This window comes from Sciurus vulgaris, assembly GCF_902686455.1.
Source record: "Sciurus vulgaris genome assembly, chromosome: 3".
NCBI classification, from domain to species: domain Eukaryota; kingdom Metazoa; phylum Chordata; class Mammalia; order Rodentia; family Sciuridae; genus Sciurus; species Sciurus vulgaris.
In genome coordinates this window covers 126,127,449-126,150,351 of record NC_136463.1, presented here as the reverse complement: position 1 = coordinate 126,150,351, position 22,903 = coordinate 126,127,449, and the positions used below count along the sequence as shown (strand labels likewise).

Sequence of the window (22,903 nt, the reverse complement as noted above, 5' to 3'; positions counted from 1 at the left end):
TCTCTTTCTCTCTCCATTCCCCCCCCCCCCCCCCCCCCCCCCCGCTGGGGATTGAATTCAGACCATCATGCATGATAGGCAAGTGCTACCAGTGAGCTATACCCCCATCCCCCTCAGATATGTGCATACAAACACAAAAAGAAACACTAGTAAGTAATTGGGTTTTTTGTTTTGTTTTGTTTTGTTTTCTTTGTTTTTTGGGGACCAGGGATTGAACCCAGTGGCAATTTAACCACTGAGCCAGATTCCCAGCTCTTTTTATATTTTTTACTTAGAGACAGGGTCTTGCTAAATTGCTAAGACTATCTTTGAACTAGAGATCTTCTGGCCTCAGCCTCCCTAGTTGCTGGGATTATAGGCATGTGCCAACACAACTGGCATTGATATATAATTTTACAAGAGTGAAATACACTGTTCTATACCCTTTTATTCTCAGTATATGTCAGCAACTATAAATGTACAGTAAATCTACCTTATCTTTTAAAATGGATGCTTAGCACTCTATTGCATGGATGAACTATAATTCATGTAGTCATTTTCTTACCAACGGACATTTCAGATTCTGTCCAGTATTTCCCGATTATTACCATTATAAAGTTACAGTTTTGTTCATATATTGCACATTCATCCTATTGTTCTATTAGGATAAATTCCTAGGTGCAGAGTATTAAATGTTATACATAATGTACACCATGATATATCTTGCCATGTAGCCTTCCCTCTGGAAATGCCAAGCTATTTCACATCCCTACTAAATGAGCTTTTCTGCTGGTCAGCCCAAGTTTCTCCCTCTTCCCTCACTGGCTTCAGCAACCTCTACCTGGACTGTGGAAGGACAGCAGGATAATGTTTAGGTTGAATGATTTACTTTCATAAGCTTCTTCCTTCAAGTCACCTCTCCCATGGCCGCAATGCTTAAACTTCAAGTACTTCTTTAGATTTTGTCCCTTTTCCCCTTTTCCATTCCAACTTCTGCTGCTTCTTTTTTTCCCCCCTAATTATCTCCAATAAGTCTGATTCACAGTTCAAATTAATTGGAATGAAATCCTTACAGTTGCCAAAAAAAAAAAAAAAAAAAAAGTAAAATGGCCTTAAATTATCCCAGGAAGAAAATGAGAGTCAGTGGGGTAGAGAACAAACGGTAATAAAGTCAATATCTTCGCCTGTCACGTAAAAACTGACATTTAGAGATAAATCAGTCTTTAGGTCTACCATGTAATTATTTTTTTCATGGTACTAGGGATTGAACTCAGGGCCTTGCACATTCTGGGTAAGCACTGTACTACTGAACTACATCACCAGCCCTTTTACATTTTATTATTACATTTTATTTTGAGAAAGGGTCCTATAAGGTGGTTCCAGCCTGGAACTCAGCCTCCTGAGTCATGAGGTGTGTGCCATCAGGCTTGCTCCATCGTGTTTTCATGCACAAATATTTCCAGAGGAGGTTATGTTCTGAGGGCTTTTCTTTCAGTTATGAAACTAAGTATGTACTATTGGACTAGACAATATACTACAGGTTTTGGGGAGGCAAAGATAAAGAAGGAAAAACCCTTGTCTGCAAGAAGCTTGCATTCCAGCAGGGGACATAACAGGAGAAAGCTGAGAGAAGAGTCAATGAAAGTAAGAAAATTAGAGACAGGAGGCAATCCACGGAGAATGGTTCATACAAGAATGTCAAGAAAAAAATATGTCCCCTTACTTGCCTTCCCGATTCCTTCCTAAACTCACTGAGCAAACGATCTTTCAAAGTGGCTTCAGGAGCTGGAATAAGACTCTAGTACAGTAGGGGTTGAGACTGAGAGACTAAACTGGGAGACTTAGGACCCCTGGACAGGAATTCTGCACTTTCCTCCCAGGGCTAATACCTAGGAATATTTCAGCCCTAACCTACAGGACTCTTGGTACCTTCTTGCTTGGTTCCAAGAGACGGATCTGGATACATAAAGATTCATGGTCAAAGGTCGAATGTTTTCACTGATATGTGGAAGCTAGTCTAAGGGGAAAGAGAAAGGGGGGGGCAGGGGTGGAGGTGTAGAGGGAAGAATTCCATCAAAATAAAAGAATCAGGAGAGTAGAAGAAGGGGATTGAGGAGGAGGGTGGAGGGAAGGGATAAGGGAAAAGCAGTGAAATGAATTTGACCTAACTTTCCAATGTACATACATGAATATACTATAATGAATCTTGCTACTATATATCCATAAGACACTAATATAAAAAATGTAAATAAATAGAAAGATCAGTAGAGTAGAGGAAAGAGAATGGGGGAGAGAGAAGAGGAAAGAAAAGAGTAAGTACTGCAGGTCTGGGATTGTGGCTGTGGTAGCGCACTCACCTAGCATGTGTGAGGCCCTGGGTTCCACCCTCAACACCACATAAAAATAAAGGTATTGTGTCCACATACAACTAAAAATTTTTTTAAAAAGAGTAAGTACTAGGGACTGAATTGGAACAAATTATATGCCATGTATTATAATTATGTCAAAATGAATCCTAATGTTATGTATAACTATTATGAACCAATAAAAAAGATTTGTGGTGGCTTAATTTAAATCATTGTAGATGGATAAGGAGGGGGAAGAGAATAGAGAGTTGTTTTGTTTTGTTTTGTTTTTTATGAATTTACCCTTCATTTTCTACTCTGGGGGGTTGGGAAGTAGGTGGCAGGAAAATCTGTCCGCAATTTAAAACTAGCTATAAATAGTCCAAAGGAGAGCCCTTTCCCCATCACTAAAATCTCTTCTTCATGGCACATTTTCCCTCCCTTTTCTAATCAAGATCTGTGTGGTGGCAGTTGCAGTACTGTGGGACTGGTCATAGGGACCAATAACTTGACCTGGCTTCCCAGTAGTAGCTTTCCCCAAGATTGTCTAAACCATCATTTGTCAAAATCTTAAGTGGAAAGGAAGGAAGGAAAAGAGTAATGTTATTTTTGCAAATTTCAAAGAGATTAAAAATATAATACATACATACATGTAAATAAATACCCACATGTGTATACACCCATATATAGGTTGGGGTGTGGGTTGGGAGGCTCCTCTACCTTGACTATCTCCCTAGATCCTCTTCACCATTATCTACACCACACAAAATCTAACTGCCATTATTTCTTGCCAAAAAAAAAAAAAAAGAAAAAAGAAAAGAAAAGAAAATAGAAAAGTAGAAAAGTCACTTAATTAGTAGAGTTTGGACTGGAGCCTAGATCTTAAGAGATGTAAAATGGCTCTTTTTTACACAGCGGCACTTATGTTGACCTCCATTCTTCCATGCAACCAGTCCGAAATGCTTCTTCCATTACCTTCCTCTTACATATCTCTCATCAAATCTTCTGTGGCTCCTTACTCATCTCCACTAACACTGAAATACTGAAGTCTATCTGCCTACCAATCTTATTGCTCTCTCAAAACGCCTTTCCCTATAATTCTTACATTTATACTTGTCCTTGTCTCACCAGAACTTTACATAGATTTCTATGAAAAGATCATGCAATGCAGTACAGAGGAATGCACCTTTAATATAAAAATTTTCATGTTCAAATGCACATTCTGCCTCTTACCATCTAGGTGACCTTAGTTATATTAACCTCTGTAGCTTCACTTTTCCCATCTGCAAAGATGGAATAATGCCTAACTCATTGGGTTTTAAAAGGTTGCTAGTATATGTAAGATGTTTAAACACAGTACCAACGTACTTAAAAAAGGTTCTTAAATGGTAGATAATACTATGAAAATACTATTTACTTCAACAGACTATTCCTACGTGCTTGACACTAAAGGAGCCCCTCAAAACGTTAGTTTTCCTGTTTCCTTGTCCTTGAAACAATTTCCGAATTCTTTTCAACAAAGATTCAAAACCAAGATCAAACCCAACGGATTTCCAGAATTCAGCAGCGAAAGTGTTGGTATACTTAACTAAAATATCAACACTCATTCAGGATAACAACCACATCATTTGTTCTCAAACCATCGGAAGAGAATAATCACATTTGCAAGTTCCTCAAAAGAAATGCCAACAGAATAGCTCTAGTAAAAACAAGAGTATACAGGTGCATTTCAGAGTTACTCTGGCTCCGCACCATAATAAATGTTTACAACACTAATGGTACAACTGAAGCGGGAGAGGAAAACTTGAGACAGTGATCTGTAAATTTCAAAAGGAACCACGCAAAGACGAAATTCAGGCGAGTAAGCAGTGAACAAAAGTGTGTTCCTACGGTGTGTGGATGTGTCATCTAGTGAGCCTGCGTGTGTCCGTAAGACTGAAAGAGCATTCCAGTGCGCGGAGTAGTCTGAGCACTGACAGATCTCCCTTTGAACCCAGGTGCGCAGCGAGTGAGCGTCCGTGCGAACCCTCGCGGGGTTGTCCTCAAGGCGCTTACCTCGGCTGAAGAGCAGGCGGACGCCGCTGGGCGCCGCCATATTGGCGCCGGTCACGTGGCCGAGCACTCCTCGCAGCCCCGCCCTCTGGCGCGGTCCGGTCGCAGCCCTGCCCAAGACCCGAGGCGCGGAAGCCGCTCGAGGCGAGTGCGCGTGCGCGCGGGGAACCGACTGCAGGAACTGTAGAGGCGGAGCGGCTCCGGCACCCGGGCGGGCTGCCGAACCACCGGCCGGCCGAGCCCACTTTGACCGCGAGAGGCAGGTTCCAGCCGCAGCTCGCGCGCTCACTCTGAGCACCCGCGCCCAGGTGGGATGGAAGAAACCTGTCAGGTAAGCGTGGCATTCAGTATTTATAGCATCAACATTTTGATGCATGGAAACGTGAAGTTGGGCGGAAAAAAAAAGCACAATCTTTGTTCAACATAGCACTTTGCATCGGCTGCCACTCTATTGCAAATTATTTCCCTAAGTTCAGTTGAAAGGTAGAATTTAGTTCAAAGTCACCAGCTGCCCCTTTGCTCCTCTAGAATCTACATTACTCAGCGGAGATTCCATACAAGACGGGATCTGTGTGCCGCTGCAAAAGCTATTCTAGGTACCCCAGAGGGTATGTTCAGAGGGTCTCTTTTTCCCCAAGGACAGCTTTAGAATGTGAGTTACACTGCGAAGCCTACGGAAGAACAATGATAAGTCAAGTCAGGGAGCAGAGGTGTCCTTATGGATGATGGTGCCCCCCCTCCCCCAAACTCACGGTTCCTCTTACCTGTGCTCTGGGGTAAAGTCTGTTCTGTCGTATACCAAGCGTTACTCATCTTGGTAGCCTGTGACCTCAGTACAGCACCCAAGGAATGTCTGCAAAAGAAATCGGACTCTCCACGGAACCAGTCAAACGGAGAATGTATTAGATTGTAGACTTTAAATTTTGTCAAGATTGATAAGAATTATCAATGTGTGTGATATCTTGAAAATAATTTTTAAGAATTTAGTTTACACTCATTGACAGTTCAGAAATCAGTGAAGGAAAAGTGCACGCCGCTTCCTCACCCTCTGTGCACCACAGCCCCATTCCCCAGTTAGCCATTTGTGCATCCCTCCAGGCCTTTAATAGGCAAATATGTGTATTTTAAATGGAATCACATAATTACTTTTTTTTTTTTTTTTTTTTTTTTTAGGCAAGGTCTCACTAAATTGCTTAGGGTCTAGCTATGTTGATGATGCTGGCCTTGAATTTGTGATCCTCTCCTCAGCCTCTTGTGCTGCTTGTGATTATAGACCTGCCCCAGCACATCCAGCTTCATACTTACTCTTTATACTTGCTGCTTCCCCTCATTGTAAACATCAAAGCCTAGAACATTTAACTTAAGCTCTTTTTTTAAATTTATAACAACATAAGCCTCATATTTTTATTTTTAAAGTTTTGAATAGAGAACACATGGTATAATTCTTGGAGATCCAGCTTTAGATGCTTTTGATTCACCTTGAAAGATCCATAATATTTTTCCACTGAGCTGAATAAAAGGTACCAAAATGAGAAGGAAATACATTTCTACAGGTTACTTCAAACTCCATCTTTTACAACTCAGATCAATTCCAGGGTAGGGGTTTCCAAATGTGCTAAATTTGCCCTCTCTATATAACTGAAGCCAATAATCTGAGGGAAGCAAAAGGAGCCTGAGAATTATCTGGACATTGAGTCTCAGGAAATCTGCAGAAAAAAAAAAAAAAAATTTAGAAGTTCCTAGTGAAATGTCAGAAGGTGTTAAGCCCAATTTCAAACATGTATGAAATAGAACATATGTTAATGTAACTTAAGTCACTGAGCCCTTGGAAAGCAAGTGCATAATTTATTCCCCTGCAACTAGAAGGAAAAGGAAGCATTATGAGGACCCATTTGGCACCAATATGGTTGACTCCCATTGAGGAAATCCTTAATAAGCTCAGCATGAAATGCGGACATCTAGAATGAGTTAGAAGTGAAGCATATATGAACTTGTATGGGTAATAGCTCGCACTCTGATCCTTGATTTGGCTTTTTTCATACCACATCCTTCTGACATTATATATATGCATGCTGACCAACAGGATGAAACGCTAGCCCACTGACATCTAAGATATCTTTTGATTTTAACATTTGGTGGTGTCCTTCACATACAGAGCATTAGAATGTTTTTACTTCAGTGAGCAACTTCTATGGAATCAGGTCTTCTCTATTTCTGCCCATGCTCTCACCTATGAAATGAAAGTTAATTAAATTGTGGTAGTACTTCATTGATTTGAACTCTATTATTCAGATTTTTGTACTTGGGTTTCTTGAATAAAAAGTTGAATCGTTTTTCAAAACCAGGATTAAAGAAATAGAGTAATTTCTTAAAATCTCCAGTTTGTGTGTCCAAAAATTCAGTTTTGAATGTAAAATTTTTTTTTTTTTTGGTGCTGGGGATCAAACCCAGGGCCTTGTGCTTGCAAGGCAAGCACTCTACCAACTGAGCTATCTCCCCAGCCCTTAAAATATTTTTATTAATTGCAATTGATTATTGTTTTGTAGGTCTTTTACCTTGATTTTGAAAGGGTCATGTTTCATTTCACTTCTTTAAAAATCTTTTTATCTCTGTTTATAAAAGAAATAAATCAGAAATAAATTGTTACGCATTTTTTAAAAATCAAATTTCCTTTCCTACTTGATGATATTATAGACTTGTTTCAATTTATTATTAAATTTTTCTAAAATTGTATATAGTTTAATAAAATTGAAATCAGTCATTTTTTAATATATGTATTGAATCTTTAAATGCTCTAAGGGATTATGTGACATGAAGTAAATCCTTTTTTAAAAAATTTTGTTTTGTAATGCATCATCGTGTAATGTATTTCACAAGTTTAGATTTTTTTTGGGAGGAAGGGTACCACGGATTGAACTCAGGGGCACTCAGCCACTGAGACACATCCTCAGCCCTATTTTATATTTTATTTAGAAACAGTGCCTCCCTTTTGCTGAGGCTGGCTTTGAACTTGGGATCCTCCTGCCTCAGCCTCCCAAGCCACTGGGATTATGGGTGTGTGTCACTGAGCCCAGCTACAAGTTTAGATTTTTATATACTTATTGAAATTATCTTTAGGGCAAGATAATTAAATATAGTATGAAATAGGGGCAAAGTTGTTTATGAATTTATGAAACTTGTTATATATGAATGCATCGTAAAACTAAGTGAACTAATAATGGTATTTCCTATTGGACACAGAGCAAGTTTCCATGGTCTGCTAGGGGAAACTGGTGCCCAGGAACCTGAACAGTGTCAGTGAACTTTTCATCTAGACCGAGTTACTTTCATTTTCCCTTCCTGACCTTGCTTCTCAGTTTTTGCCATCTGAATCAGAAAAACTAGCCTCTTGATTTGATTTTAGATTCGTTTCTTAGCATTTTACTCTGTGGCTTGAGAACAATATTTCCAATCCCTGTCCTCTAATTTGTCCAATTTTAGAATGAGGAAGTTCTTTCATTTATATACATGTTTTAAGCAAAATGAACATTCTTTCTAGTAACTTGGAGTCCTACATAAACAGATTATAAACATAATCTGTACATATAACAGAGACCTGCCTTAGTAACTGGTTGGACCCCTCTAAAGTTAGGGTCCAACTTTGAGTGATTATATGTTCAGGCAGATAGTTTGAAGGCACACTCAGCCAGCTTGCTGGCAGAAATGCCATGTTTCCTATACTAGTCATTTGAGATAATCATGGACATGTTTCTGAGCAATTTAGGGGTACTCTTAGAGAAAAATATGTAAATACCCCATATTTTATGAGGAAAAAGTAATGCCATATGTGGGGCAGTTGTGAGAAATCAAGACTGTTTCTCTTTGTTGTTTGTGCCCCATTTCCTTGATCTTTAGCATTGCCAACAGGGACCCAGAACAAGAGGAGGGGGACGTTAGTTATGTGTGATCCTCCTGCCTTTCTCATTTGATTTCGTTATAGGGCTATTTTCTCAGCCCTATAACTCCTATACAAATAAAACTTTAAGTCTCCCCACTGTCTAATGAGATTGTCCTACCTGAGCCCCTCCTACACTGAAATTCTGAAAATTTCAGGGTCCATAGATGTTTGTAGGCATGAGCTCAGCAAATAGCATGCTGCCCTCTCTTCATCCTCTGTCAAGGAAGGGGAGTGGAACAGAACCAGGCAGTGCTAATTTAAACTATAGAGTAAGACCTAAACATTTCCCAAGGGTGGTGTTGGTGTTAAGCCCAGTCTGACTGGCATTCATTTCAAGCTGGTTCAGTCCTGTAGCTTGAAAATATTAAGTGAGATTGTAAGCAGTGATAACACTCACTTCAACATAATTGCATATCCATTGTTGGAACTGTAGCCTGCCTAGAATAGTGAAAAGGGTTGAGGGAAAGGAAGAGGACATAGGGAAGAGTGTGAGGGTGGTCTCAGGCTCCTTGCACTGTGCTGTGTGGCAGAGCTTTCTGATAATAACTGCCTGCTTTGGTCAGAGTTGGCTTTGGAACTGTGCAGTGACACCCAAGGGACCAGGCTTTCCTGACTCATCTCTTGGGGCTGGTTCTAAGGATGTTGGATTTAAGCAGAAATATGCATTTGCCCCTGGGGAAATGTAAATGAAAGTGTGAAACATTAGAGGCTGCCATCTCTTCCCCAATTGGTAATCATTGAAAAAGTAGCACCTGTGTGTACACTTCTGGAGAATGAAATCTATTCAGAGTAAGGAAAAAAGGTGAAATGTTTTCAAGAAAATTTAATGATCAGTCAGCCAATCAGTAAATATGTAAGTGGCTACTCTAGGCTCCAAGGAAATATGATATTGTCTTTGATCTTAGGACCCTAACTAGGCTGGGGATATACTTCAGTGGTACCACATTTACCTAGGGTACGCAAGGCCCTGGATTTGATCCCAAGCATCACAAAACAAAAGCAAGGATTAAGAACCTAATTGGAAGGCTAAGGTTAACATGCTCACAAGATTCTCCATAAAGAAAGACCAAATAATATCCTTGAGACTATAAACACCAAAGAAGCAATGTCAAGTGTGAGGGGGTCACAGATTATATAGCTCAAGAACTAAGAATGTGGAACTCAAATTGCACCTGTTTGATTTCCATCACTTCCTGCAAAAATGAAGGTGAGAAAAAAATTAATGCTTCCTTTAGCATCTCTAATCCATACTTAGAAGAAAAAGGAAAAATGCTCTCATGATCTCCTTTTTGGAATTATTTTTAAAAGCTCTCTTTTGCTTTTTCTTCTGTTTATACATGTAATACATAGTCTTTGAAAAATGTTCCAAGAGTATAAAAATGTATAATATAGACAGTAAAAATCCCCCTGGTGCTTCCCATGTAATCACTGTTAACAAGTTATATATTCATCTAGACTTTTTTCTATGCACATACCACTTGCTGGACTTTCTAAGATTTACCATGACCAGCTATGCATCACTATAGAATAAGAGCAAACAAAGCAAATCAAAATAGAATTTGGAAAAAAAATAGGAATGCACAATCTTCTTCTGTCTTTATGGAGTCTACTCTGTCTTCTCTCCCTTTTGCCTTCATTGTACTCATTTCTCTTCCTTCTTTCATTTTTTCCCCTCCTTTATAAGATTATAGAATGCCTTTCCTGTGGGTTTTTGTTTTCTTTTCCCTCTTAAAGTGATGATACATCCTGATTATCTTTTTTTTTTCATCTTATTCTTTCGCTAGACTTATGATCATGTATTTGCTGTTAAATTCTTAATGTGTTTGAATTAAAATGTATGGTCCTGTAGGATAGTGTGAGGCTAGTTCCTGTTGAGAACAGTTTGACCATTAATATCAGAGGTTGAAATTTTTTTGTGTGATTTTGATGTTTCCTACTTATTAAGCATGAAACAGTACTCCTTGGTCAGTTAACAGTTACAAAAAAGACTGCAGTAAAAATCTCCAAAATGGAGATTATGAAATTAGAATGGATTTAATAATAAACTAGCTGTGTGCCCTTCTTCCCTCCCACTCTCCACCTCCACTCCCCAAACTGACTGAGAAACTAAGCAGTAGTGCATTTTTTAACTTTTTCTGTTTGCCTCTCACTTGACGATTCTGTATTCAAGACTGAAACTATCGAAGTAAACAAGAGGGCAGATGCTGCAGTGACCTCTCTTCCCATTTAGCTGAGCGCCGATGTGCTCACTCCATCCACTTTAACCCAGAGAATAACCTGTCTGGAGTGCATTCTCCACATCTGAAGCACGCACAAACATCACTGCATTTTCTTTCACTTGGTAAAGGATAAAGGAAGAGAAGCAGCAGCTGCTGTAGCGACACACAGCAAACAAGCCTCACAGTGGCCTCCGCTTGGCCTTCACAAAAGGGGATTCAGACAGCAGGCAAATCAGGACAGCCCAAGACTTCTGCACAGATTTGCCTGCCAAAATGACTAATTAAACATTTTAAAAACTGTCCAGGTGAACAGAGAGTCTAACCACAGTACATTTCCAACTAATCTTTTATTAAGATGAAGAATACATTTGAAGAACTGGAAATGGCTTTAAAAATCACCTAATCCATTTCTAACCCTATCCCTTCTAAGATAAAGACAGTGAGGCCCAGAAAGGTTGGAGGGCAGACTAATCCCTTTTCTAACCTGTATACATTATAATACAATTTAAGGTTTAAAAAAACCTTTTTTAAAATATTTGTAAGGCATTCGTTATCATGTCTTACAACAAATAGCTCATCAGCTATTCATAAGTGATGGAAAACTACACTTTTTTTAGTATGTATTTTTTAGTTGTAGATAAACACAATACCTTTATTTATTTTTATGTGATGCTGAGGATCAAACCCAGTGCCTCACACATGCCAGCGAGCATTCTATCACGGAGCCACAACCCCGGCCCATGAACTATACTTTTAAAAAGATTTCTCCAGGGTGTTCGTGGAAAGCCCCCAAAATTATATTCATTTTCAGAGCTTTGGTTGTGCATCTAGTGATTGTTGACTCATAGAACCAAGGTGTCAAAGATGAAGAGATTTTTTTTCATAGCACATTTCCTCTTTAGTCCTTTGCCAAATGAAGTACATCATAAACTATGATTCCTTTGATAATCAATTTGCAAAGAAAATGATTGGGTATTATTGCCTTTTATTATTATTATTTTAAAAAGCTCAACTACTAAAAAAATACTTCTGGAAAATTCTGCTATATTTATGGAAGTCAGGTGTAGCATAATCTTGTTGCACTATCTAGTCTAGAGGATCCATTTGCCTGCTTCAGGTAAACTTTAAAACATCTTTGTGGTTTTGTGTGTGTGTGTGTGTGTGTGTGTGTGTGTGTGTGTTTTCCCATCATACTGGCGATTGAACCCAGGGTGCTCTACCACTGAGCTACATTTCCAACCCTCTTTATTTTTTGAGGTATGGTCTCTCCAAATTGCCCAGTCTAGCATCAAACTTGCAATCCTCCTGCCACAGCTTTCCAAGTAACTGGGATTACAGGTGTGTGCCACCACACCTGACTAGTTTTGCATTCTTTTGTTTTTTAAATTTGGCAATCATACAGAGCTTCAATTGCTGTTGATATATTACTTAAAAGTTTTAAATCAAAGTAACTTCTATATACTTTAAAGAACCTTATACAATTATTACAAGATTTACAATGAAAAGCAATGGTCTCTTATTCTGCCATTTCTTCATCTGACTCGAATCAGCCACTTTGAACTGTTTTGTTTCTAGTTATTGCTCAAAGCCATGCCAACTATAGATACTATATTTGGACTCTTTCTTGTACAGACTTTTTTCTGGAGTGCATAATTTTCCTGTTCCAATTTGGACCAGTTTCTTTCTTAAACTTGTTATTCAGTTGCCATCCTGTCATTTTATGGGATTCAGATTCATTTGTGAGTGTGTATGTATATGTGTGTTGCTGGAGACCAAACCCAGGGCTGCCTTCTTGGTAGGCAAGTGCTCTACCACTGAGCCACTGAAGTACTGCCCATCTTACATGTTTTGTTTTCACCTTTATGTCACTACATCTACAGGTAATACCAGAAATAATATAATGTAATTTTTTTACTTCTTAGATGCCTTTATTTTGCTCTCATACTTGATTGATAGTTTGGACATAAGATTCTAGCCAAAGTTAACTATCTATTAATTATTTATTATGATACTGGTGATTGAACCCAGCGCCTTACATGTTCTGTGGAAGTGTTCTACCACTGAGATGCATCTCCACACTTGTAAAATTTTATTTTGAGAGAGGGTCTAAGTTGCCTAGGCTCTTGGAATCCTTCTGCTTCAGCCTCCCAAGTAGATGGAATTAACAAGTGTATGTTACCACATGAGGCTTGATATTATGTATGGTAAGTTTTGAGGAGAGCTAAGCAAGACTAAAGGAATATACAAAATAGTCATATGTATATACCTACACATTCATGTCACTTTGTATTTAAAATAATTCAAATTTCTAGCCATGAAAGGAAATAGTTGGAGATGTCCTGTATACTCTTGTTTACATAAATAGATTATTCTGATTACCACATTATGAAGTTTCTGTAACCTTAGTTCATGTTAATGATTTTAATTGTTCTGGTGTTGGAGCTGTGGCCAGTGGTAGAGCGCTTGCCCAGCACCTGTGAAGCACTGGGTTTAATCCTCCACACCACATAAAAATAAATAAAGGAAAAATAATTTTAACTGTTGTAAAGCTGTATAGTCACTATGAGATTAAAGTCCATGATTTCTAGAATTTAGATATGTATACTTGCACATATGTGCACAGTACACATACAAAAATATGTATTGCATTTTTTTGTAATGGAAAGTATTGGAAACAACTTATAAGTTACAGATGGAGTAACTTATAACATACTATACAATAGAATACCATGCAGCTATTAAACCAGGCCAAGACAGTTTTAAAAAGGCAAATTATGCCAGGTATGGTGGTGCACACCTGTAATCCCAGGAATTCAGGAACTTGAGGCAGGATTGCAATTTCAAGGCCAGCCTCAGCAACTTAGCAAGGCCATAAACAACTAAGCAAGATCATGTCTCAAAAATTAAAAAGGGATGGGGTTGTGACTCAGTGGTTAAGTGCCCCTGGGTTAAATCCCTGGTACAAATTTTTTTTAAAAAGACAGTGTATGTGGTAGGTTACCACATATACATATGAATATGTATACACACATATATATATATAAAATATGTACATACATACATTCTCATTTATATTTCTGAAAGACATAAAAGATATCCCCTCTTAGGAAGAGCCTAGGGATTAAGCATTTAAGAGTTGGTTGGCACACTTGATGGAAGAAGAAAGAGTGGAATTCAGGAGTCTAATATACAGTTCTGGCCACTAACTTAACCTTTGGCGCTATTATCAATCTATAAATTGAGAACATCAATTGCAAAAAATAATTTTTCAAAAAAAAATCAATGGCTGGGGTTGTGGCTCAGTGGTAAAGCACTTGCTTGGCATGTGTGAGGCACTGGGTTCCATCCTCAGCACCACATAAAAATAAACAAAATAAAGGTATTGTATCCATCCCCAACTAAAAAATAAAAATTAAAAAATTAAACAAAATGAAGTGGATAATTTAGCACACAAAAGATGGAAAAATATTTAGTCTTCCCAGTAAGTAAAAGAAATGTAAATTTGAGATTTTATATCTACTGAAACAAGGTCAACATCCCATACCATTGAAATTATTTTATAATCAGTATACAGGTTCATATCTGGTGTTTTACCAATCTTTCTGAAAAATGATATGTTTATATAACTAAGCCATAGAGATAGTCTACATCTCCTGGGAATTTGTCTTAAGATGATTTAACAGATATGAAATATATATTATGTAAAGATATTGATTCATTTGAGTATTATAGATAATACTCATCTATAATAGTAAATACTAGGCAAAAATAGTAAAATACTAGGCAAAAGATTTAACTTGGGTACATTAACATGAAATATTGTACATCTCTAAGAATCATTTCAAATACAGAAATGTTTGTTCAAAAGAAAATACTTTTAAAACTGGGGATACAGGTCAGTGGTGAAGCACTTAGGCCCTGGATTTGATCCCCAGTACCACACACGCACACAAAATACTGCTAATTTCAGTGTATATTCACAGATAATGTACAAATGTAAAAATAATTTCATATGGAAGGAAGAATTATGGCTACCTATTAAATCAGTATTTAATATTGTTAAATAGGCTTTTAAATTCTAAGAACTTAAGAATGAATTTAAGAATTAAATCAGTTGACATACAAGGTCCATGATTCTAATAATTCTCAATTGGTATCAGGGAATTCTTCATAATAGACAAGGCTCTGGTAAAACAAAACTAGGGCCCTTGTAATTTGGAGACAATTGGGAACTTTATAGTACTTTTTTTCCTCTTACACAAACTATATCTGTATAAACTAAGATTTTCATGTGTAATTTAGAAAACTGCATTTTTAGACATACCACACCTGTACCCAGAGGCCTGAGGGTGAGATTAGTCAGGATCTTAGAACAGGGAGGGAGCCTAGAGATCATTATAGTAAAATTCATTTTTACAGATTAAAAAAAAAAAAAAAAAAGCCCCGATGCTTAGAAGGAACCATATTACGTATAGAGAAAATATATTTGTGGAGGACGGGGAAGATAAAGGTGGAAGAAAGAAAAGGGCAGCGACAAAGGCAATAACATAGTCGGTGTGTATGTGAATAGTAAATGGTGAGGGCTAAGACTAGGGGAGGTAAGGGACTACTGGCTGGCTGTATTGGGTTTCATATACAATTCTATACATTTATCCTGATGTTTCATTACCCTGTAAGGTACACATCTAAATATTAGACTTTTATCATTCTAACTCCAAATGAAGGTACAGCTTTCAAGTTCCAAAATAAAATGCTAACCCAGATCTATATCATGAACTGAATATAGGAAGGAATATTACTTTTTAAAGGAGAGACTAGGGACATGGGTGTTATCTCAGCCTTTTCTGTTTTCTACACAGTAAAAACATCTTGAAAGATAATTCATTTTGATGTTTTTTTTTTTTTAATTTCTTCAGAGGTCATCTGTATTTATTCACATCATAAATTGTGAATTACCAATAAAAATTTAAAGATTATTAGCCAATTTAGATGGAAGGCAAATTGTTTTCATAGTATCAGAAAGGATTTTAACTGAACTAATTCATTCTATTAATAGCAAATTGTCTGTGTGTGTGTATAAAATCTCTCAGAAATCAAGTTTTATTTGCATACAGGCCTCCAAGATGAGATGATCTGAAACTTCCACTGCTCCCTCATTTTAAGAAGACAGCTTTATGCTTGGTATGCTACTGGACATAGCTATTTTGTGTCCTTAGACTACTACTTTTATGTCTCTTATTGTTGACAGGTTTTACTAATGGAAAGTTGATCTAAAGACAAGACAGTGCTTTCCAAATTGGGAATTTGGCCTAAGCATCAAACAAATCAGGCTTTTAAAAATAAAGTTCAACTTACATCCTGTTTTTAGCATTATATAATAATTTACTAGCTTGCTGGCACATATTATAAACATCTCAAGCTTTAATTTCATGACTCTTCATGATCAAGCAATTAATTTAAACTTCACTTCATTAGAAATGACTATTAAACAATTTATCATTACTTTGGTTTATTTCACCTTGTACTTCAACACCTTGCTAAACTTAAATTATAACAGGTATCTTATTTCACAAATGGAATATAAATTGAATTTTTATAAACTGATTTCTAATTATCTTACATTATTTATAAAATGTCTTATGATAACTTCTAAATTATCTTCAACTAATATTTGATACCAATCATTTAGGCTTTGGGTGTGTCTAGTTTCCCCTTACCTGCCTACCAAACAAGCAGTTAATGTAGGTAGGAGTTTAAAACAAACCTATACTAGAACAATGTCCTACTTACAAAAGTAAGATAATTATGATAACCTTAGAGAAGTGTGTATGTTTTATTTGTTTATGTACCTGGGAATAAACCCAGGGGCAATTAACCACTAAGCCACATCTCCAGCTCTCTCTGTTTTGAGACAGGGTCTTGCCAAGTTGCTTAGGGCCTTGTTAGGTTGCTGAAACTGGCTTTGATTTGAGATCCTCCAGCCTCAGCCTCCCAGGCTGCTGGGATTATAGTATATACCACTGGGCCAGGCAAGAAATGTTTTCTAAAGATGTCAGATGTAAAATCTTAAAAGCAAAGTGTGGGAATAATGATAACAAAAAACTTAAAATCTAAAGTTTCTTTTTTTTTTTTAGTTGTAGATGTACACAATACCTTTATTTTTTATGTGGATCAAACCCAGTGCCCCATGTATGTGAGGTAAGCATGCTACCACTGAGCCACACTGAGCCACACCCCCAACCCTGAAATATAAGGTTCTTAACAGGACTAAAAAAAGTTTATCTTAAGTATTTAAACATCATCACACATTAATATATCACAACTAAGCATTTATTATATTGGTTAAGAAGAAAAGCAATTGCAGTATTTCAGAAGCTATATCTTTTTTTAATGCAATATATGCTCATAAACTCTAGACAGTATTTTAAAATATACAATCTCTCCAAAAGAAAATATTCAACTAAAGATAACATAGATAACTTTTAATGTAAGTAAAATGTTACAATATTTGAAAATTAATCATCAGGTTTTCCACGGCACAATGTACAGAAATTTGCAAGCTTCCTGTACAGAGTAGTATAATCTTTACTCTTGAGCGAGTCGTTCAATAACACGTCGGTAATCTTCCACTAGTTCCTGAAAGCTTTCTTCCAGCTGTTCATGTTGCATGCTTATTTCTATTTGGTTCATCTGGTTTGTCAGTTCTTCTGGTCTGAGACATTTTTTCATTTTAGCAAGATCTCTTTGTTTTTTCTAAGTAACAAACACAATTATTTGACTCAGAAAGCAGATTTATTTCTACAATATTAAATCTTCAAAGATGTTAAAAATAATAGTACTAGGAGAATGTTAAAACTTGTCTCAAAATTTTCTTCTTAAAGGAGCTTAATTAAACATAAAATTAACCATGAACTGCAAACTCTTTAAAAGACTTAGGGAGACCTGGTATTTGTGTCTGATAATAGTAAATATAAATATGTGACTTGTAGCCTCCTCAAAAGCACAATAAACCATTCTGGCCAAGGCTGGGGGTGTAACTCAGTGATGGAGAACTTGCCTCGTAGCATCAGGCTGTGGATTCTATCCCCAGCACCAACAAAACAAAACAAAAACTCTGGCCAGTGGAGACACTCAAACACTCCTTTAAGAAGTAAAGTACATAACTGAAGAAGCAACTGATATTAAGTGCAGTAATTCTTTATTTCACTATATAATCATTAATTACATTAACTTAAAATAACAATTTGGCATCTTCCTGCCACTAAGCCTATTTCTAGGTTCCCTTACACAGCAATATATATATGGACATATTAATTTTCACCATACTGTTGGAAAAGTTTCAGAAAGGCAAATTTTCTCTCCATTTTACTGAGGATGTCACTATACTGAGGAGTTTGCAGTAGGGAATTAGTTAACAATTTTATGCAGGACACTGTGTCAGAATAATACTGTGTCAGTGACATTTAAGATAGATGGGATGGGACTGAAAGACTAAGCAACTCCTGCAGTTCAAGTCAGAGATGATGAAAGCCTAAATCAAGTCAGCAGCAGCAGAGATGGAAAAAGAAGAAAGCATTGGATATTTTGGGGAATGAAGAATAAATCCAAGATTCCTAGTCAGGTGGCAACACTGCAATATACAAAATTTCATATTTTGAAAAACTGTTCTAATTATCATGCCAATTCTCGTTTATTAGAGCATATACTAAAGAGGTAGTTTTAGAGATGGGAATTCACATACATTGACTCACAAACTCTATGAACTAGATACATGATGGAGAAAAAAAGAGAAAGAGGAATTAAACAATTCGCCTAAGCTCATACAGCCAGCAAACTAAGAAGGCAGATTCAAACCCTAATAGTTGATTTGGAAGTGTAAGTTTTGTCTGTGTCAAACTGCCTTTCAAAAGACCATAAGCTGGACATGGTGTAATACCCCAGCAACTTAGGAGGTGGAGGTAGGAGGATCCCAAGTTTGAGGTGACCCTTGGCAATTTAGTGAGACCCTGTTTCAAAAAATAAAAAGGGGTGGGAGTGTAACTTGGTGAGAGAGTGCTTCTGGGTTCTATCCCCAGTACTGCCCCACCCCAAAGACAATAAAAATGATCAGACAAATATCTGTAACAATAATACCATAAACCCTTCCTTCTTAAGAATTAATACATGTCTCTTAAAGGGGACCCTAATGACTTTGGAATAGTAGGCAAATGTGTCATGTTTATCACTTTAAATTTATAATCACACAAACATTTCTAAAACAAGGCACAAGAAAGTACTGGAGATAAGCCTTTATTGTAAATTTTCTGACTACCAAAAAAATGTTGATCTGCGTTTAAATTTTATTTGTTCTATTTAGTATTCCTTAAACTACACATATTCTACTGTGTGTATATACTTATATATGCATACATATATATATAATATATAAAAAATGCATTGCAAATTGAGTTTCCAAAGAACCTGTGAAAGCTTAAAAAAATAAAAACTGATTTGGAGAACATCTCTATCCAGCTGAGATACATTGTTTTTAATTGTTTTTTGAAAGGCAATTTGACACAGATACTAAACTAAAACTTTCAAATAAAACTGTTAGGGTTTGAATCCTGCCTTTTCAGTTCACTAGCTCTATAAGCTTAAGCAAATTATTTAACTCCTCTTTCCCCTTTTCTTCCATCTAATATCTATTTCATAGAGTTGACTGTGAGATACTTTATACTGGTAAATGAATACTGGAAAGCAGAATTCTTTAAGACTAGAATGGCTGGTGACATTCCATGGGCTTCAGAGTAATTCTCTTACCCTCAAACAAACAAAACTTAATTCTTACATAGATGAGGGCGTTGATAATATTTGATTAATGAAGAGAAATACAAGTTTACATTAAAACCACCTTTAATTATACGATCATTAATATTAATACCACATATTTATATTAATACCATTAATATAACTTATTTATATTAACATTTAACTTCATCCATTCCTAACAATGGCCAAATGATAAGGCCAAACCTGATCTAGGAAAATATTTGCTTTATGAAGAAAAATATGGATGAAGAAAAGGTAGTAGGGGAAAAAGGCTAAGAAGAAAGAATGTTAAAAATAAAACTGAGAAAGAATACATATATGACAAATGAAATAAGAAATTTGGAAAAAACAAGGTAACTTATTAGAAAAGATTGTGGGGCATGCAGATTTTTAAGATACATACAAATGAAAGAAAAAAAAAACCATGTTAGCTTATCCTTAAGATGAATGAGAATTTCTAAAATGAGAATAATGCTTTTCACTTTTGTAAAAGTTAATTTAGCAAAGTGATTTGGGCTCTCCCAAATACTGGCACTTGCTAGCTTTTAATGTTTAAGACTTGTCCTACCTTATAGGGACTAATTAGTCTTCTTTTAATATCCAGTCTATAGCTTCTGTATTGTTCAGCATCACTCATGTCAGTTACCAGCAATCGAAGAATCTCATAAACCCGTCTAGTGTGTTGCTAAAAATGAAACAAGAAAAATGTGAATTTTCAAACTAAATCAGTGACACTTTCCCAAAAGAACATAGGATATATTTAATAATTGACATGGCAAGAAATTGCTAGACACCAGAAGAAAAGCAATATCCTCAAGGAGATGGAAGTCTATAAGGTAACGCAAATGACTGAGGTTTGGGTTAATTTAATGACAGAAATATGCATAGTGTACTAAGGTAGAGGATTCCTGAGTGAGTAAAAAAATAAAACCTGAACTTTTATCTTTTTTTGTTTTTTTGGACAGTGCTGAAATGGAACCCAGGACCTTGGACATGCTAGAAAAGCGCTCTACCACTGAGCCACACCCCTAGTTCTGAACTGAATCTTAAAGGGAGGAGAGTATCCTTCATTCTAGAATAGGGAAGGGTGCTTGTGTGTATGTGTGCACACATACAAATGCACATAAAACAGAGCAGCTTGACACTGCTGGACCATAAAAAGAGAAGCAAGGAGTGGTGATGTAGTGAAGATGGAGACATATAAAGAGGTGGACTGTAACATACTAGATTTAAAATGGCAACATAAGTGATATGCACAAATTTTGAGTTTTGAGCAAATCATTCAGGTGCATAGAAATGATAGCAAAAATAAGGGCAGAGAGACCAATTTAAAAAGCTATTAAGCCAGGCAAAAAATTGATGAGGGCATGAACTGGGATAGCAGAAGTACTAAGAGGACAGGACTCTAGATATTAGCATCATTTTTCTATTTACATTTTTTCATTCATGTATTTATTTTGGTGGGGATGTAGGCTATGGGTAGATTGGAAGGATGATACCTGAACTTCTTAGAAAGGACACATGAGTTCAATCTGAAAAATAATGACCACAATCTGACCGGGCAAACTGAAGAAAAGGGTATTACTGATAAAAGGAAGAGTATATGTAAAGAGACTCAGAAAAAAACAAAAATGTGGCATAAATGGGAAATGGCAAGTGGTTCAATAAAACCAGAGCACGTGGGAAAGTGGCAAGAAGCTAAAGCTAGCAGAGTACAGATAATAGTGGGCTCTGTGTGGTCTACTTTAAAGCACAATTTTTAAAAAAATGTATTCATACAAGCTATCAAATTCTCATTAATACAAGTTTAATGTGGTCTGGAGACAAATTACTTCTAAATGTATGTATTTTATCTTAAAGCCAGGAAACCATTAAAGTGCTTTAGTGCAGAAGATGGAAAATTATAGTTCAAATAGAATTGTTTATGGTGAACCTTTTGGTTATATAGTTTTGAAGCTCTAAGGGAAAATCTAGTGATTTATTAGATGAAATCGCCCAGGCAGAATTTTAAGTAGAAGAGAAGAAATGAAGATAAAGAACTCTGTGAGGAAGAGTTACATTTAAGGAGCATACAAAAGAGTGGAAGCCAGTGAAAGTACTCCAAGAAAGATGAGGAGAACAGTAGGGGGAGAAATGGAGAGCTTTAGAAGCCAAAGAAGGGGTGGTCAACAATATCAAATGGTTAGTCTTTATTACTGGAATACTCTCCATCCCACACACTTTAATAGTCCAAATTCTACCCACTCTTCAAGGGATGAGATCGGATGTCATCCTTCCAATGAAATACCCACTCCTTTGTTGAAATAAATGTAATAAACTGCCTTCTCTTAACTCCCTTATTTTTTCTATACCTACCCTAAAATAGTTAATACTTTAAAAATTAAACAAATATGTACAAGTATATAAAAGGAAAGTTATATGTTTTACTCAGCCCCTCTTTCCACCAATATTGTCTTCAGGTGTATAATTACTTTAAAGTTTAAACATATTTTTAAAGAGCAAAAATAAGGTGCTACTATTCATTTTTGTTCTTATTACACTTAGCATAGCCATAAAATTTATTACTTTCCTATTTTGTTAAGGAAAGTGAGGCAAAAGGTGGTAAACTCAATGTCCTCAGTAATAGTGGTAAATGTAGGTTTGAATCCAGGCATTTTGACTTAAAAGCTTTTACTCTTAACCACTGCTACTTCCGCCCCATGCATTCTTAATATCCTTATAATGTTTTGCTTGAGATAGGTACTTTAAAAAAAAAAAAACAACTTTAAATTTTAACTGTTTTCCTCCTACACAATAAAAATACCTTATTGATTTTGAACTTCTGTTGAGCTTCCATTGCCATCTCTTCATTGAATCCTTGCATTAACTTTTCCCGGGAAAAACAGGGCAAATCTTGACAAAGCTTCACAAGCACAAAATCTCTTAATTTCACATAGCTTTTTGATGGGTCTTCCGCTAAAGAAATAAAGTAGAATAACATTTTCCTTAGCCAACATAATTCCTTATCATTTGAAATCTCAATATCCAAACTAAGCTACAAAAGCAAATATACTTAAAAGAAAATTACATATGCAAAAGTTACAATGTGAAGGATTTCTTACAACTCAGACAACAGAACTATTGTCTTTGCCAAATAAAATTATAGGTGTGCTCCTTTGCAAAGACATTTATATTATTTGTGAAATGAGAACTACTCATTTCAAATATCATCTTTTTGACTGGTATGTTATTGCGTGCATCTTAGTTTAAATTCCAATAAATACATCTGTATAAATGAGAGATTCAAGTTTGGATGAGCTATTATAAAAATGCAAGCAATTTTTAAAGAGGTAATGATTCCAAGGTTAATGTTAACTTCCTTACTTTAATCCAATAACCTTTACAGTCTGCTGTATTTGTTTCACCTAATTAAAAAAAATAAAAACAAAGCTTCCCTTTACAAAAAGCAACCCTTTTGGATTTAGAGAATACAATGAGGATTTGAGGACATTCTATTGTTCCTATCTTCACTGCTTCTGAATATCTTCTTTTATGTTTGTTTTATCTACATTAGATTAAGTAGT

General features: G+C 36.3%; 2 protein-coding genes across 7 annotated transcripts in view; both read right to left on the bottom strand.

Annotated features, from left to right (window-relative positions):
* The window catches only part of METAP1D (methionyl aminopeptidase type 1D, mitochondrial), an 82,673-nt gene extending 78,197 nt beyond the window's left edge, over nucleotides 1–4,476 (bottom strand). For 5 of the 6 annotated variants that reach the window (XM_079135059.1, XM_079135060.1, XM_079135061.1 and 2 more), the window contains exon 1: nucleotides 4,380–4,476. In XM_079135059.1, the coding sequence (XP_078991185.1) occupies nucleotides 4,380–4,419 (40 nt within the window). In that variant the 5' untranslated portion in view covers nucleotides 4,420–4,476. The remainder of the gene's footprint in view (nucleotides 1–4,379) is intronic. The other variant, XM_079135063.1, reaches the window with a different exon arrangement.
* Nucleotides 4,477–16,846: 12,370 nt separating this feature from the next.
* HAT1 (histone acetyltransferase 1) overlaps nucleotides 16,847–22,903 on the bottom strand; it is a gene marked incomplete at its 5' end in the record, with an annotated part of 47,788 nt that continues 41,731 nt past the window's right edge. The window contains 3 exon segments of the mRNA XM_079135051.1: nucleotides 16,847–17,285; nucleotides 19,909–20,025; nucleotides 22,144–22,295. Of these exon segments, the coding sequence (XP_078991177.1) occupies nucleotides 17,118–17,285; nucleotides 19,909–20,025; nucleotides 22,144–22,295 (437 nt within the window). The 3' untranslated portion in view covers nucleotides 16,847–17,117.